The sequence below is a fragment of the Dermacentor variabilis genome, chromosome 7, assembly GCF_050947875.1.
Source record: "Dermacentor variabilis isolate Ectoservices chromosome 7, ASM5094787v1, whole genome shotgun sequence".
NCBI classification, from domain to species: Eukaryota; Metazoa; Arthropoda; class Arachnida; order Ixodida; family Ixodidae; genus Dermacentor; species Dermacentor variabilis.
The window spans coordinates 15,236,672-15,254,169 of NC_134574.1; the positions used below are offsets into that span (position 1 = coordinate 15,236,672).

At 45.3% G+C, this 17,498-nt stretch overlaps 1 protein-coding gene across 7 annotated transcripts in view; it reads right to left on the reverse strand.

The window, feature by feature from the left end:
- brun (trafficking protein particle complex subunit brun) overlaps positions 1–17,498 on the reverse strand; it is a 747,330-nt gene that overhangs the window by 255,293 nt on the left and 474,539 nt on the right. For 5 of the 7 annotated variants that reach the window (XR_012829487.1, XM_075698271.1, XM_075698269.1 and 2 more), the window contains exon 16: positions 1,305–1,433. Coding sequence is in view for 6 of the 7 variants with exons in the window: in XM_075698271.1 (XP_075554386.1) it covers positions 1,305–1,433 (129 nt within the window). In the remaining variant the exon portion in view is untranslated. The remainder of the gene's footprint in view (positions 1–1,304; positions 1,434–17,498) is intronic. The other 2 variants (XM_075698272.1, XM_075698270.1) reach the window with 1 other exon arrangement.

Sequence of the window (17,498 nt, forward strand, 5' to 3'; positions counted from 1 at the left end):
GTGCAGGCCTCATTAGTAAAAGCAAGTGAATGGTCCGGCAGCATTATGAAGAATAGGCCTGTCTCGTCCCAATTAAAAATGTCTGCAGGAACATACTCTTGTATCAGGGCCTTCAACTTACTCATCCAGTAATCGGTGACAGTAGACTGATCCACGTCATCGCTCTCCCAATAAACTTTCTTAAAAGAGACTCTGTGCCTTTTCTTAAACCCACGGATCTACCCGTCGGTGAACTTGGAGTCCTGAATGCCCATTTTTAAAGAGAGCATCTCAGCTTTCTGCTTGAGCACGTTGCCAGAAACAGGGAGGTTCTTTGTTAGGACTCCTTTTAACCACCGCTGCAGGGTCTCTTCAAGCTTTGGATGTTGTCCTTTCCGGTCATTTCTTGTAGTTTTGCAGTGTGACTGGTCAACTGCAGACAAGAATCTATTCTCTGTTTTTCACGTACGGTAATCAGACAATGTCTGTTTGGAGATATCAAACTCCTTCGCGACGTCGACTTGGGTCTGTCCTTGCTCGATAAGCCTGATAATGGCGGCCTTCTTGTTTAGCATCATGGTCGAATATTTTCCACACTTCTTCGACATATTCGATAGAGGCGGGTGAAGAGCTGGGGTCATGGCGTCAAAAACACGTCGGCATTGCGCTAAATAAACAGTTGCAACACACTGAAATAGCAATGATATGTTGTGGGGCGGCTAGTGATGGCAAGCAATGACTTCAATTTTGCACTGGACTGAGTAAAGGCTGGCAGATCACTACTGGATGAAAACGTACGTGACACCACCTACGACACCGAGGCAAAACTGATGATGGTGGTTATCGTGAGCATCACCTGGTGTTCATAGGTTGGCCGTGCATGACAGGTTACCGGCTCTCAAAATCGCTTTCGCACAGGCTACAGGCAAAAGCATGGCCTTTAAGATCGGCATTTCTTACAAGAGGTATCAGCCTTGCCGCATGGATTTGGACGCCTCTTATACTTGCTAATCAAATTACTCTACCGATCGAGCCAATCCACATCTGATCCGAAGCTAGTCAGGCGGCTCAAGATTTAAAATTGCGTCCTCCGCGACTCATAGAGCTGGTCCGTCACGGCAAATCGAACTTCTGGCTTTATGTTGTCCGAAAAATCAGTCGTGAAAATGCATTAGCTATATGGGAACCCTAATGGTGCATTTATGAAGTGCGAAATATCTGTCAAGTCCGAAAGATCGGTCGGCTACTGTACTGCTATGTAAAGCCCACGGTTCTTTTGAGGAGCTCCTTTGATACAGCATGAAAGAATTTAATGCTGTGCGCACCCACACCTGGAACAAGGAAAGGTGCCTGGCCGTGCACCTGGAGAGCTATGGAAGCCGCACCACCTGGAGGCAGCGGCAGCTGTGACAGCAGGTCCTCGGTGCTCCATTGGATCAGGCTACGCTCAGACTCTGCAAGGACATTGTGAAACAGTGCTGTTGTTCAGTTTAATGGCACATAAGCAGCTAAGGCTACCATGCACCAAACACAAGTTATAAATTCGTTCCAAAATTGGGTCACCTCAGCGAGTCCTTGTCTGGGCAAGGGCACCGAGGGTCCCAACAAATTAAGATAAAGAGCTCGGCCTCCCTCTCAGAGATGAGAAGGTGGATGAGGTGCACCACAATGTGTAGCGAAGCACACAATGAGAAAGAGGTTTAGGAGAACACCTGCTTCCCTTAAAAAATTAAAAGCATATGACATAACAAATGCATCTTTGCCTAAAGGCAAAGCTGGGTGAAATAAAGTGTGTTCATTGTAAAATGGAGTAAAATAATTTTTCCTCAGTTTTCTGCCTGAAAATAAGTTGTGGTTTACTGTTAGTTTGTCTCCACATGTTCCACAATGGGTCCTGTCTTGCTTCGTTAGTATGAAGTTGTGTGTGAGTAGTGTGTGTGTCCTATACGAAGGCAGCATAGAATCATTTCTTTGAAATGTTCCTGGTGTGTGCAAGGTTTCCATTCACGTAACATGGGTTTAACAACTGTAGTTTGTTGTTAACTTCATTGTTCCAAGCAGACTGCCATTTTTCCCTTAGTTTATGTGTTAACTTCAGGCAGTCTTTAAGACTCATATTTATTTTCTTGATTTCTCTGTGCCAGGCTTGCACATAATAATATTATATTATATGATGATAATATTGCCTTGCTTAGTAACTCAGGGGACCAATTGCAATGCATGCTCACTGACCTGGAGAGGCAAAGCAGAAGAGTGGGTCTAAAAATTAATCTGCAAAAAACTAAAGTAATGTTTAACAGTCTCGGAAGAGAACAGCAATTTACAATAGGTAGCGAGGCACTGGATGTGGTAAGGGAGTACATCTACTTAGGGCAGGAAGTGACCGCGGATCCGGATCACGAGCCGGAAATAATCAGAAGAATAAGAATGGGCTGGGGCGCGTTTGGCAGGCATTCTCAGATCATGAACAGCAGGTTGCCATTATTCCTCAAGAGAAAAGTGCATAATAGCTGTGTTTTACCAGTACTCACCTACGGCGCAGAAACCTGGAGGCTTACGAAAAGGGTTCTGCTTAAATTGAGGACGATGCAACGAGCTATGGAAAGAAGAATTATGGGTGTAACGTTAAGGGATAAGAAAAGAGCAGATTGGGTGAGGGAACAAACGTGAGCTAATGACATCTTAGTTGAAATCAAGAAAAAAGAAATGGGGGGGCATGGGCAGGACATGTAATGAGGAGGGAAGATAACCGATGGTCATTAAGTGTTCGGACTGGATTCCAAGGGAAGGGAAGCATAGCAGGAGGCGGCAGAATGTTAGGTGGGCGGATGCGATTAAGAAGTCTGCAGGGACGACATGACCACATTTAGTACATGACCGGGGTTGTTGGAGAAGTATGGGAGAGGTCTTTACCCTGCAGTGGGCGTAACCAGGCTGATGATGATGATGAGGCTTGCACCGCGCATACATCTGCTCTTTCATTGCCACTAATTCTGACGTGGCTCGGAACCCAGCATAACTTATTATTCTGTGTTTGTGTGGTGGCTTTTATTATATTTTGTATAATGTACCCCAATAGCAGTGTGACTGCATCTATGGAGCGAAGAGCTGCAAGTACACTTAGGGAGTTTGTGCATATAATACTATTTGACGGGTTCTCCTTTACTGTTTTCTCTACGGCTATAAAAACGGCATAACATTCAGCAGTGAAAATGTGCACTGTGGAAGTCTTACTGTTTTTCCCAATTCCCTTGGACCCCTGCACTTCCAACGTGGCCAGTCATTTTGGAACCATCAGTATAAAAGCCCATGAAACTGCTGTATTTTCCTCTAGTGCAAGGAATTCCTGAATGATGTCTTGTGGTGGAGTTTGTGCTTTATGGAAATGTGTTAGAGTGAGATCGCAGGCTGTGTGAAAAATGAATCACAGAGGTAATGTATCATGTCTGTGAGCAACGCTAGGTAACATGTCCACTATACCAAGGTTCTGACACATACATCTCTTCAAATCTTGAGAGCAGTGGCTTAGTAGTTTGTGGTTTCCTGTTCCAACATTATTCTGGAAGGACATATTTTTACAAGTGGACATGACATGTGTTGTGGTAGAGATTGTGCCTTAAGAATATAACATATTTACTTGAATCTAGGCTGACCCCGATTCTAAATCGACCCCCTAAAGTACGTAGCCAACGAAATATATATATATATATATATATTACGTCGAATGTAGGCCGGACAAAAAAAGCGAGGACAGCTTTCACAAAATGCAAACACCATTTATTGAATCCGAACATGCAGAGCTCATTCAATGCTGTCGTCACTGCTAGACTCGTCGCTGTGTTCCTTGTCACTGTCACCTTCAAACAGTGCACTATCTTCGGTACCGTCAAGCGCATTAGATATGCTGCACTTTTTAAAGGCAGACACAAAGTACCAGGAATGTCATCCCACGCTGCAGCTACCCAGCCCGTAAGCTGCGATAGCAATGCACGTTTGATGCGGCTTGTTGCCATTAGCATGTGGTCTTCGTCAGTCAACCAGTCTGTGTAATATTGCCGCAGACGATCCTTGAAATGTTTGTTGATGCACACATCAGATGGCTGCAACTGGCCCGTCATGCCGCCCGGTATGACAGCGAAGTCCTTGTTCGCTTGAGCGAGCGCTTTCACGTTGTCTGTCAAGTGCCCACGGTAAGAGTCGATGACAAAGAGCGAGTTCTTTCTCAAAAGGGCTCCTGGACGCCGTCGCCACACAATCTTAAGTCACCCTTCCAGCATTGCACTCGTCATACACCCATTCTCATTTGCCCGCACAATGACATCTCTTGGGAAAGTTTCTCAAGCAGGCAGTGTCTTCCTTTTAAATACCATATAAGGAGGGAGTTTATGTCCATCAGCTGTGCAGCACAGCATCACAGTTGCGCGCTGCTTCTCGTAGCCAGCAGAGCCCACCTTCACCTCCTTGGCACCCTTTTCATTCACGGTGTATGCCACAGGCATATCAAAATACACAGCCGTCTGGTCGGCGTTGCCGATTTGACCAAGGTTTTAGGCTGCCGCTTCTCTCTTTCGCAGCACGTAGCACTGAAAAGCTATCAACATTTCTTCGAAATCGCTTGGCAGCTTCTGGGTGATTGAAGTGCGACGTCGGAGGCTGAAGCCAAAGCACTTCATAAATTTCTGAAGGCAGCCCCGGCTGGCTTTGAAATTCTTTGGCGTTAGGCCTCGCTCCCTCGAAAGTTCCTTAGTTTTTGCTTGGAGCACTTCTGTTGTCACTGGAAAGGCAGCTGCTCTCTGAATCCGAACAAAGTCGGCCAAAACTGTCTCCTCTCTTTGCGGTAACGGCCTTTCTTTGGTCCGTTAAATGACATCCTCATTGCGGCGCACGCAAAAAGCTGCTGTCATTGTCCCCTCCAACGACGGACATTTTTTTCATTGACGCTGAAGTCCTGCCCGGCTTGAAGGTTCGACGATGCCTCTGCGGCTATCACAACTTTTCGCTTGAAAGCGGCACTGTAGTGGCCTCTCCTGCTTGGTGCCATTGCGATAACACCATGCCGCACACCGATAAGGCCGACAAGACACAGGTCAAAATGGCGACCTCGCTTGTGTATGGTTGGCTACTGAAACGGTTAGTAGCGGCTGCTATACTGACTTTTCTAGATGGCGCTAGCTATGCACAGTATTTAGCAGTTTCAATGAAAAACTGGCGCATTTTTTAAAAGCTAGCCACAGGCTGCAAAAAATTACAGACGGAGTATGGACATCTGACCGAGACATTCAGGAAGATCAAAGATATGCCAACTGAAATGACAGCACCTGTGTCTCCGATCATGCAGTACCAACCTAAGGAGCCACCAACCTTTCGTGGATCATTGGCTGAAGACCTGGAAAGCTGGCTGGAGACATACGAAAGGGTTAGGACATTCAACAACTGGAACTCTGATGACAAGTTTCGCTATATGTCCATTTTGTCAGAAGAACTGGACAGAAGCTCTGCTAGAAGCCCAATTGCAGCTCCCAAACGAGGACATTGCCATCTACATGAAGAGATGACTTGTCTGTTCCATCATGCCGGCCATTATGTGTGAGAAAAAAATTGGTTTCCTCCCGTGGGGAGTAAAAGAAGCAAAAACTCTTCCCCAGATTGATTCGCAACCTGCCTAAGACTATCACAACATTCTCGACAGAAGCCATGGCCATCGAGAGTTGCATAGTACGCAATATAACTCGCACCTTAGAACAAAGTCCCAGCACTTGGTTTCGACAAGCTTTAAGAAACCATCAGGGCTGTCATGCATGAAGAACAGCATAAAATGTTCCCTTCATTGCAGCATCAAGTGGCCTCAATCACCAACATTGTGAAAGAGTTAATTCGGGTTTAATGGCGCAAAGGCGACTAAGGCCGCGCTGCGCCAGTCACAGGACAGTATAAGATACAATGTTACTGCAGCCTTAGCTGCGTTACCTTAAAGTCGATGTAGATAACCAGTTTCATCTAAAAACTCGAACAAGTTAGTGAGGGGCACTAGTGGATTGTCACCCAATATTAAGGCAGGGTGCAAAGGTATACAAAGTGATACAAATTTTTAAAATGTTTCCTCCTCTGTGTTTCAGTGTGTGGACATGATATAATGATGTGGGTTACTCTAAGCGTTTCATGACATTTCTCGCATGATGGTGGGTTTTCGTTTCGAAGTAAAAAATTGTGTGTTAGATGCGTTTGTACAATTCGACGTCGACATAACATTACCTCGTAGAACCGTTCTTGGTGAATGCATGATTTGCATTCGCGAAGCACGGGTTTAGTCATATGTAACTTGTTATTTACGCACGAGTTCCATTCTTGTTGCCATTTTGATGCTAGGGCCTCACGAAACGCTCGAATACTGTCTTTGTATGGAAGTGTTAGGTGTGTTATGCTTTTGTGTGCTGCCATGGATGCGCTTCTATCTGCAGCTTCATTCCCTGCTATCCCAACGTGGCTTGGAACCCAGCAGAATCGTATAGTTCCTTCGTATTTCTTGTTAAATACTATGTTTAAGATATCGCCAAGCAGGGGTTCAGACACGGAGTTTAGGCTTAGGGCTCTTAGCGCACTTAATGAGTCGGTATAAATAATAGCATTCTTCTGCTTGTCAGAAGTAATTTTTCTAACTGCCATCCATATCGCATAAACTTCAGCGGTAAACACTGAAGAAAAATTATTTATCCGAATGCTATTTTCCTAATTTTTCGTTACGATCCCAACACCTACGTGTTCTTGTGTTTTAGAGCCGTCAGTGTAAAATTCAGTGTAATTTTTATATTTTTCTTGAATAGCTCGGAACTCTTGTATTATGTGTTCTTGTGGAATGTCTTTTTTCTTTACATGTGTTAACGTCCGGTCACATAGTTGTGTAAAATTGCACCACGAGGGCAATCTTGGTGGCGTTTTGGCAACCTGCAGGGCTTCAGGAAGAACATCATAAGTCTGACAGTATTGTTCGTGTCGTAAGATGAGTGGCCGAATCATGTTTGGTTTATTTGTGTAGTGTACTCATGATTTGCACTGTGTTACGATGTTGTAGCATATATGTTGTGGTGATGACCGAATTCTTAATACATAGCAAAGTGTAAGTTGTGCTCTGCAGTGCTGTAGTGAAGGCTCATTAGAGTCAACGTATAAACTTTGTACAGGCGATGTCCTGTAGGCAGCACTTGCCAGTCATAGGCCGAGATTATGAACTGGATCAAGTCGCTTAATGTAGGACTGCCTAGCTGCACCATGAACTATACTGCCATAGTCGAGGATGCTACGTACAAGGGACCGGTATATACGTAGTAGACATGTTCGGTCAGATCCCCAGCGCTTATACGATAAAACCTTGAGGATATTTAGCGCTTTATTTGCTTTAATTTTTGTTGCGTTAATGTAGGCCAGGAAGTTCAGTTTAGTGTCAAACGTTATGCCTAGAAATTTGTAGTGTTCTTTGACCGGCAGCGTTGTACCATGCAATGTGAGACCTGGAGTGCAATGTAAACCTCGCTTGTGGGAAAAGAGAACTGTAACAGTTTTCTGTGTTGAGAACCGGAAACCATTTTTGTCAGCCTATTGTGTAAGATTATTTATCGTTATTTGTAGTTGTCGTTCGCAGGTGGGTAAGTTTGAGGCGCGGCAAGCCATTTGTAATTATCGACATATATTGAGTGCTATTACATTTGTCGGACGATCCCACCGCTGTCAACCAGATGTAGGAGTTGTCGGACGATCTCGCCGCTGCCACCATTTGAAGGAGTTGAAGGTCGTAGAGAGGAACTTGGGAGGAACTAGGTGAACAGGGTTTATTTACATTAGTTACATTTGAACATGGGATACATATACACAGTCTAGCGCGACTCCCAAATGGAGCCCGCAAGGCGAAGCATACAGCGAACGAGCACACAGCTCACGAGTACATTTCGAGCACGACAATGAGCACGACGACGAGCACACTCTAGCCACCGACAACAGCTCGTTATATCCACTTCGTGTTCCCTAGATCCCTAGGTGAGGCAAACGTTCGACCAGTCAATTCGTAGAAAGTCCTCGTGGTCGCCTTTGAGAGAAGGGGGTAGGGAGTTTACACACAAACATGCTGCACAGGTTTCAGTGCCCCCTCAGAGGGCCGATGACCCTTGCAGCGCAGTCGTCCTGGTATCCATTGTCTTGCGTCCCCGTAGCCAGGTGGTCATGCCCGACCCCAGCCGGCGCCTCTTAATTCCAGAGCTGCCTTTTTCCTGTAGTCGCCACGTGTGTCAGCAGACTGTGACGAATCCTGGGGCCGCCGTACCACAAAGCACCCTTTTGCCAGGGAGGCTCCCCCTGCCGCAGAGACACCATGACGACCCGGCAAATTAACCAACAATGCACGGGGCGCCAAACGTGGCCAGCCCTGCTGTCGTCACCGATCCTCCAAACGAGGCGCATGGTCGGTTAGCACTGTCCTCGCTGGTTCTCTTTGCAGAAAGTCGCAACGCTCGCAGCTGCAGCCGGCTGAGAAAACCTGCAGGTCCGCAACTCGGCAGGTCATTCCTAACAGTGCATAACAGATGGTGGGATGATTTTATTTACAGAGTTCACTTTGACTATGAAGAGCGTCATGCTCAGAATGCAACCTTGTGGAATGCCATTTCCTAGTGTGAATGTGCGCGAGAGTATTGTGCCTAGACGTACTTGAAATGTTCAGTTTGACATGAAATCGCATAGACAATTTAGCATTCTTCCACGAATTCCCATGTCAGATAGGTCTTTTAAAATTCCATATTGCCATGTGGTATCATATGCCTTTTCTAAATCAAAGAAAACCGCGAGGCAATATTGCTTGTGAAGAAATGCGTCACGTATTTCATGCTCTAGTCGTACGCGATTGTCAGTGGTGTAGCAGCCCTTTTTGTATCCGCACTGGTGCTTGTCTATTAGTCTTCTTGTTTCAAGGATGAATGTGAGTCTTATGTTTATAATGCTCTCATAGGATTTGGCTAGACAACTTGTTAGTACAATGGGTCTATAGCTGCTAGGGGATGTTGCGGGTTTATCAGGTTTTAGAAAAGGCACTGCATACTACCACTTTTTTCCTATCTGTAGGCATTACCCCAGACTCCCATATTTTGTTGAAGAATTTAAGAAGTGCATCAACCGATACTTCAGGTGTGCCAGCATTGTGTAGTGGACTCGGTCAAGACCTGTTGCCATTTTTTTACCAGCAGAAAGAACTCTGTTGATTTTATGTATTGTGAAGGATTACTATATATTTCAGCTAAAGCCCCAGTGGTGGGCAGTCTCTTTTTCTCTAAAGATTCTTTATATTTTAAGAATGTATTCGAATAGTTTGCTGAGCTGGATATGTTACGAAAGTGTTCACCTAATAGGTTGGCCTGGTCCTGCAGTGTTGTTTGTGTGCCTGGACATGTTAGCAGTGGTATTGTGTATGATGAGTATTCTCCTCTAAATTTCCTCACCTGGTCCCACGTTCCTTTTGATGTGACAGTACTTTTGATAGAAGATATGTATTTTTGCCACGATAATTTCTCTGCATTTCTTCGAATAAATCGTGCTTTGGCTTTGACCTGTTTGAAATTTAGAAAATTGTTATAAGTGGGGTACCTCCGTAGGATTCCCCAGGCCTTGTTTTGTTGTTTTTTGGCTTCAGTACATTCGTTTGTCCACCGAGGATTTAGCTTTTTGCGCACAATACCGGATGACTAAGGTATCGCCTTTTTTTCGTCAGTTCGTCAGTACTAAGCCCTGGCGATAAGACATTTTCCACTTTCGCGTTTTCCATAAAAACCTGCCAGTCAGCAAGCTGTATTTTTCATCGGCGTGGTCTAGTTACTAAAGTTTGTGGTGATGGTAGGAGTTTGATGGGTGCGGGTAAGTGATTGCTACCATATGAGGTGTCGAGAACTACCCATTTAAAATCAGTAAAAAGAGAGGGCGAACAAAAAGCTAAATCTAAACTAAATGTGCAGGAAGTCGGTGAGAAATGAGTTGGCGCACCTGAGTTTAAAAGACAGATATTATTTGACAGAATAATATCTTCAACGAGTTGCCCTCTTTTGTCAGTTTTGACACTGCCCCAAAGAGTACAATGAGCGTTAAAATCTCCTACCAAGACAAATGGCTCCGGTAATTGATCTGTTAGATTTTCTAAGTCTTTAATAGTAAAATGTGTGTGGGGTGGAATATATAGTGAGCAAATGGTGGTGGTTTTGTAGGATAGAATGGTGACAGCTACGGCCTCTAAAGATGTATTTGATTGGACATTTCGGGTAGGAGTGCTGCCCTGCACGACTATAGCCACTCCACCTGACAAACGGCTGGAACATTTGCGGTCCCTTCAGACAATGGTGAAGCCTCTAAGGAATTGACTGTGTTTAGGGCCTAAGTTTGTTTCCTGTAGGCAAAATACGACTGGCAAAAAGTTATTTGTTATGTCTTTAATGTCACCTAAATTGTGAATCAGTCCTCTACAATTCCAATGGATGATAAAAGCCATAGTGGCAGAATTGAGAATGTTAATTTATATATATGCACTAAGTAACTGTAGGTGACATTTGTTAGCGGGAATGTACTATTGAAAGAACGGTAACCATTCAGGTTACCAGTCCCTTTGTTCACGTAGTTGTGAGCTTGTCTTTCTTAGTGCACTGCAGAGAGCGCTGATGTTTTGGCGTCGATGACGCCGGAGTTTTGGTGTTGATCTCCATTGCTTTCTCTGAGGCACTGGATGAACTATAACCAGGCGCTGAGACGCGCGTCTCAGGCCTGGGGGTTCGATTTAGCCTGGGGCCCTGTGGAACCGGGGTCTGTAGGCCCGTCTGTGATGATGATGATGGAGTTACTACTGGGCCACTGATTGCGGTCCCTGTAGAATCCCGAGATCACTGCGGTGCTGTCCCCTGCCGCACCGCACTGGCGCAGGTTGTTTGAGGTAAGCGTGCTAATTTCTTTCTTGCTTCATAGAAGGAAATCTTCTCTTTCACCATAAGTGCAATTATTTCTTTCTCTTCCTTCCAGCAAGGGCAAGATCGTGAATATGCTGGATGATCTCCTTTGCAGTTTGTACAGTGTGGAGCAGCATTGCAGTTCTCTGACTGATGGTCATTGGCACTACACTTTGCACATGTCGATTGACCTCTGCATGATTGCGATGCATGTCCGAATCTCTGGCACTTGAAGCACCACTTCGGGTTTGGGATATACGGTCTTACGTTGATCTTAAGATAGCCTGCCTCAAGTGTAGTAGGTACAATACTGGTACCAAAGGTAAGTATAACGTGTTTGGTCGGGATTTGTTTGTTATTTCGTCAGAGAGTTATTCTTTGAACTTTGATTACATTTTGTTCTTGGAAACCTTCCAGGAGTTCTTCATCGCTTAGGTTTAAGAAGCTTCTTCTGATATTACACCCCTGCTTGTGTTGAGAGAACGGTGTGCTGAGATTGTGACTTTGATGTTACCGACACTGGCGAAAAAAAAAATTATGGGGTGTTACGTGCCAAAACCACTTTCTGATTATGAGGCACGCCGTAGTGGGGGACTCCGGAAATTTCGACCACCTGGGGTTCGACACTGGCGAGATCAGCGAGCTTTTCGACTTGGTCTTTGGTTTTGAGTTCAAGGAGGAGGTCCCCACTTGATACCTTTGAAGCTTTGTATTGTTTTCAGATTTTTTCTACTGGGCATTTTGCTACTAGGAATGGGGATAATTTTCTCGTTGATAGAGATCCTTCACTATGCATCCCATGGTAGCGTGGGAATGTTTCTACGTTGGGTTTTAGAGTAAAATAAAAGATTGCTTCAGTGCGCCCTCTTTTGTTAGGACGATCTGCAAGGGGAGGGAGTGCATTTGCCATGTCATTCTTAGAATATTCAGCAGCGATGGTAGCCACCCACCACCGAGCCCAACAAGGGAACGCTACGAGGTTAGGAACATACCTGCAGACGTCAGCTATACAACGCTGCTATAACCTAATATGTACCCAAGGCTGGGTAGATACACACGGTTAACCCTTGCTGCCTGAAAAATGAGAAGTAAACTGAAGTGAGTAGAAGACAGGAAAGACTCAAAGTGAGAGAGAAAGACGAAGAGTGGAGAAGGGGACAGGAAGAGGCAACTACCGATTTCTCCCGGGTGGGTCAGTCCGGGGGTGCCGTCTACGTGAAGCGGAGGCCAAAGAGGTGAGTTGCCTCTGCCGGGGGGCCTTAAAGGTCCAAACACCCAGCATCGGCTCAACCCCCAGGATCCCCTTTTCCCCTGACACAGCTAAGTCACGCACGGTTACACGCAAGAGGGTCCAACCCTCGTGTGCTCAAGTACGTGGTGTCGCAACACACCAAACGCCTGCTGATGCAGACGCCCCTGCGGGGCATCGTGAAAGAAGAAATTCAGTGGTCATTGGAAGTTCTTTATGTGCAGCCAAAATTGCCACATCGCAATGACCTAGGCCATGGTAACGCACCATCAGCTTCCTTTCCATCACAGCCCACTTGCCTGTCAGCCCGTGCAATGCCCCTAGGAAGACAGACGTGTCATTCATGCCACCGCCTATCCACTATCGCTGCAAGTTACATCTATCGCCCATGCCCATACCGGGAGATGGGACTTCGCCATCAACGTGCAATGTCCACAGTTTGATGAGTGACCATGTCACATCAGCAACTACATTGCCGCCATGGAGACCCCCACAACCTTCTGGTTCGCAGTCGCCAGGCCTCCACATCTCGCCACCAGTGCAACCGTGCACCAACGCAACCCGGGGCCAGTTTTTCAGCCTTTATTAGGAAAACTGAAAGCAGCAACCAATGGAGGTGTGGTTGCTGTTTGTCAATATGCCAAATATATTCCACCACTGTTGCAGATGTTGCAAGAGACATCTCAAGAACACCAACAATAAAATGCTGCCATCCAAACAATGCTTCCTCAATCTATTCGATGTTATAACTTCAGATGTCCCTCACTTTCTCCTTGGCTATCAGCCTGAAAAGTTCTGCGAATTCTATCAGATCTCTTGCGTTAGACATTTTCATAGTTTATCACTTTTTTTGTTCAGTACTTTATTAATTGGGAGAGCTTACCTACTTGTTGACTCTGTGCATTACCTTCCCCCCCTTCAATATCTGCCTCTGAGATCAGCTGCTTCTCAGAAGCCCTGCAAGCCCAAGCCGTGAAAACAATGTCAATGTCACCACGAACCAGAAAGCTAACCGTAGGCTGCAGCAATTGCCACCAGAGTACAGATTTTTACCAGAGAAGACCAAGAAGATCATTTTCCAGTGAACAACCTAAGTGTCCCCTGCAGCGATCGTGCTGCAAAGGCCCAAGGAGGCACCAAACTTCCGCGGATCATCATTCAAAGACCTGGAAAGCTGGCTGTAAATGTACAAGAGGGTCACCCCATTCAATAACAGCAGTTTCAATGACAAGCTGCACCATGTTTATTTTTTTTCTTGGAAGACACTGCCAGGACATGTTTTGAAAGCCATGTCCTGGTTCGCTACCAGGAAATGGCCTGCATTAACAATGTAGGACCTGTTTCACCTTAGCACAAACCACTACCGAGAAGGTCAGCAGGATTGCCTACAGCCTATTCAACCTCAATTCAGATCATTTCAGCAGATCGGGATGAACTTGAGGCTTTTCCCAATGTCAACATCTGGGAATAAGTGGATCATTGTGGCTACTGACTATCTCACCTACTACATCAAAACAAAAGCCCTGCCCAAAGGTAGCACAGCCAAAGTGGTGAAATTTGTCGTTGGGAACAGACTTCTACGACATGGTGCCCCAGAAGTCCTCATCCCCTACAGATGAACAGCTTTTACAGCAGAGCTTACCCAAGCAATTCTGCAGTATAACCTATCACCCGCAGACGAGTGGTCTCATGGAACGTCTAAACAGACCCTCGCCAACATGTTGGTAATGTACATTGATGTTTACCACAAGACCTGGAATGTGGTCCTTCTGCAAGTAACCTTCGTTTACAGAACAGCAGTGCAAGAAACAATGCAAACTATGCCATTGAAGCTGGTTTTTGAAAGAAAGGAGGTGACAACGCTCAACCCAATGCTGCTACACATCACCTACTAAGACCTCGACATTGCCTCTTATCTCCAGCCATGCCGAAGAAGCCCGACAGCTCACCTACCTGTGTATCAAGAACCAGCATACGACAGACAACTGACACTACAACCTTCGACGATGCTATGTTCAATACCCGCCCGGTGACCGTGTTTGAATTTGGATCCTAGTATGCCAATGTGCACTGAGTGAAAAGCTGCTGCATTGTTATTTGGGACCATACAAGATCCTGCAACGTATAGGTGCACTGGACTATGAGGTTGTGCCGGACAGCATTACGTGATCATATCACCACTACGCATGACCTGAAGTCATCCACATGGTACGTTTTAAAGGGCCCTTCGCCAAGTCTGGCCATTTTGAGCTGACAAGCGTAGTGCATGCAATGTGCTCTAGCGACTATGTCTGCTAAGTAATACATCCCTATGCACCGTGGAATGTTAAACTTCAAAACAAACTCCGTTTGCCCTTCTCCATGGGTGTGCCATGCTCCCAGCTGGAAAATCGACATCTATTGCACAAGTGTCCCGACGTACATGGCAGTATGCTGTGAAGCCACTCACAGTGACACATGAGTTCGAGAACTGTTCAAGGCAACATCAGTTACTTGTTTACCCTGTTGCTTCAATAGACCAATTAATGTTTAGAGGAAAAATAATACACACAAACCGAATGTCTGCGTGTTTTTGCTTTACTTCATACCATAGTAAAAGAGATGTACTTTCATTTCGGCTCTTTGTTCTCACATTTGTGAACAGAAAACAAAACCATGTCATTTTCTACAGTGTTCCAGTGCTTCGATCATGCTCTTTCATCCTTTCGCATCTTCCTCAGTGCTCGTCATTGTGACACTGACTTATACAGCTAATCAGCTGTTCTCGTGCAGAGCGTGCAAAATCGTCTGCTGCGCCAAATGGGACAATACAACAGCTCGCGCGCGAGACCGTCACCAGAAGTACGCCACTCAGCAAAAACGTGATAGAAAAAAAAATGAGAAGGCAGGGCCCATAACGTATTTGTCACGTGATCCTCTGGCTTTGTTATAGGAGAATGCCGGGAAAGAATTTCACTTGCGGAGGCTAGCCCATGCCAAGTGGAGAGAGCGTCAATGTTGGTGGTGACGATCGCCTCCTGAAATTGAAATCATGGGTTCGCGGCATTTGAAGTATTTTTGAGTGAATGAAAGTGTGGTTTTTAGTGGTGCAAGGGCCAGGCATGACCAAAGAGCGCCATGCCGGTGTTAGTGGCTTCGCAGTGGAGTAATGGGTTCTATGAAGTTGATGTGACATGGCTGTAAAGAGGCCTAAAAATAGTTGCTGTAAAGTGCGCAACATCTATGTGTAATAATATTATGGCGATGACTAATGATGTGTACTGTGAGCCTTAAAGTACATTGCAAAAAATGATGTGGTATACAAAACATGTCAGATGCATAGATTGACCACAGCACTACTGCCTCACCAGAGCCCTTGAAACACAAGGGCCTGGAGGCATGTGCTATACAATACTGTTATCGCAGCAGGATCCTCTGAAAAGAGGAAGTGCTACGAATGTATGGGACTAATAACACGTAGGACAACATCATTCAAGAAACCGAGGACTGCCTTGGTGTTAAAAAGCGGTTCATTACCAAAAAACATAGATGGGTGAAGTGGGACACAACAGCGGTGTGCCAGAGGAAAATGTATCTTTCTCTCAGCTTCGGCTTCCTGCTACTCCAGTAGGACATGGAGGATGGTCAGCCTCTCCCCGCATCTGCCACAGATTGGAGGTTCATTTCCAGTGAGTAGAAAATTATGGTTGCCAAATGTGTACCCTATTCTGAGACGACAGGATAAGAATCTGTTTGGCATGACTTTGTTGCGGAGGGCCAGAAACCTAACTGTGGCTTGATCATGTGTAGCTTATTTGTTTCCGCGTCCCACGAGCGTTGCCAGTGGTTTCGCAGTTTCCTTCATAAAAGACACTTTAGATCTGTAACAGAGACTGCAGAGGTAGGAGTAGCTTACGATGTAATTGACATGGCCATTTGGTCTGCTAGCACATTACCCTCGATGCCTCTATGGCCAGGTACACAGCATATAATGACATGCTGGTTAGATGTGTACGCTCTGCACAGAATGGAGAAGAGCTCAATAAGTACAGGGTTTTTGTGTTCACACAGTGACTTCAGGACTTTTACGACGCTTAGGGAATCTGTAAATATGATTGTTTATTGAAGTTTTGATTTCCTTAAATGCTTCACTGCCGACGATAGTGCATGGGCCTCGGCCGTAAATATACTTGTTTCCGGGTGCAGTGTGCTGGATTCTGAGGAAAGATGGGCTGATGGCTGCGTAAGACACCTTTGCACATGACTTGGAAGCGTCTGTGTGAAACTCAGCGCAAGAGTACTTATACCGGAGTTTTAGGAAGTGCATTTTAATATGTGCCTCTGGCGCATGTTTCGTGACCTCTACAAACAATGCACCACAGTCTATGAGCTGCCACTGGCATGGCGGTAACAGTTTCGCTTGAGTCATAGGGCAATGTTTAAGAGCTGGAACACCCATTTCCTCAATGAGGTTCCTTACACACAAAGTGAATGGCTTCCTCACTGCAGGTTGGTTATGGAAGAGCGCAGCAGCAGCAATATCGTTTATGGTTGAATAATAAGGATGTTCAATGTTCGCCTGTACTCTCAGAAAATGTGTAAAACTGCTGTATAACTGCTGCAGATGAAGTGACCACTAATTTGACTCTACGTAGAGGCTCTGGATTGGACTTGTCCTGAAAGCACCAGTTGCGAGACAGATACCCAGATGGTGGACGGGGTCTAGGATTTTTAATGCACTTGGTGTTGCAGAATTATAAATTATAGTTCCGTAATTAAGGTGGGGAGCGGACAAGACTGTTATATAAATTAAGAAGGCACTTTCGATTACTACCCCATGTAGTGCATGACAGAAGCTTTAGAAGGTTCATTGGTTTCAGACATCTTATTTTCAGACTTTGAATATGGGGAATAAATGTGAGCTTAGAGTCTAAAGTGATTCCCAGGAATTTATGCTGGTTTCTCACAGAGTTGGTCTCCCTTGATCGTAATACTAGGTAGTAGTGTTACCCCTCTCTTATTTGAGAAGAGTACGCAGCTACTTTTTTGGGTGTTTATTTTGAAACCGTTCTCATCTGCCCATTTGAACAATTTATCCCAAGCTGCTTTTGTCGTTCGCAAATAGCAATATTGCATGATTTGAAACTTACTTGTACATCATTGACATAAACAGAATAAAATGTTGCACGTAGAACGGCTGAATGCAGACTGTTCATTTTTACAATAAAGAGTGTGCAAATAAGCATGCCCCTTACGGAACACCAGTTTCTTGGGTGAATGGTTTAGATAAAGCATTGCCTACTTTTACTCGAAAAGTGTGGTTAGAC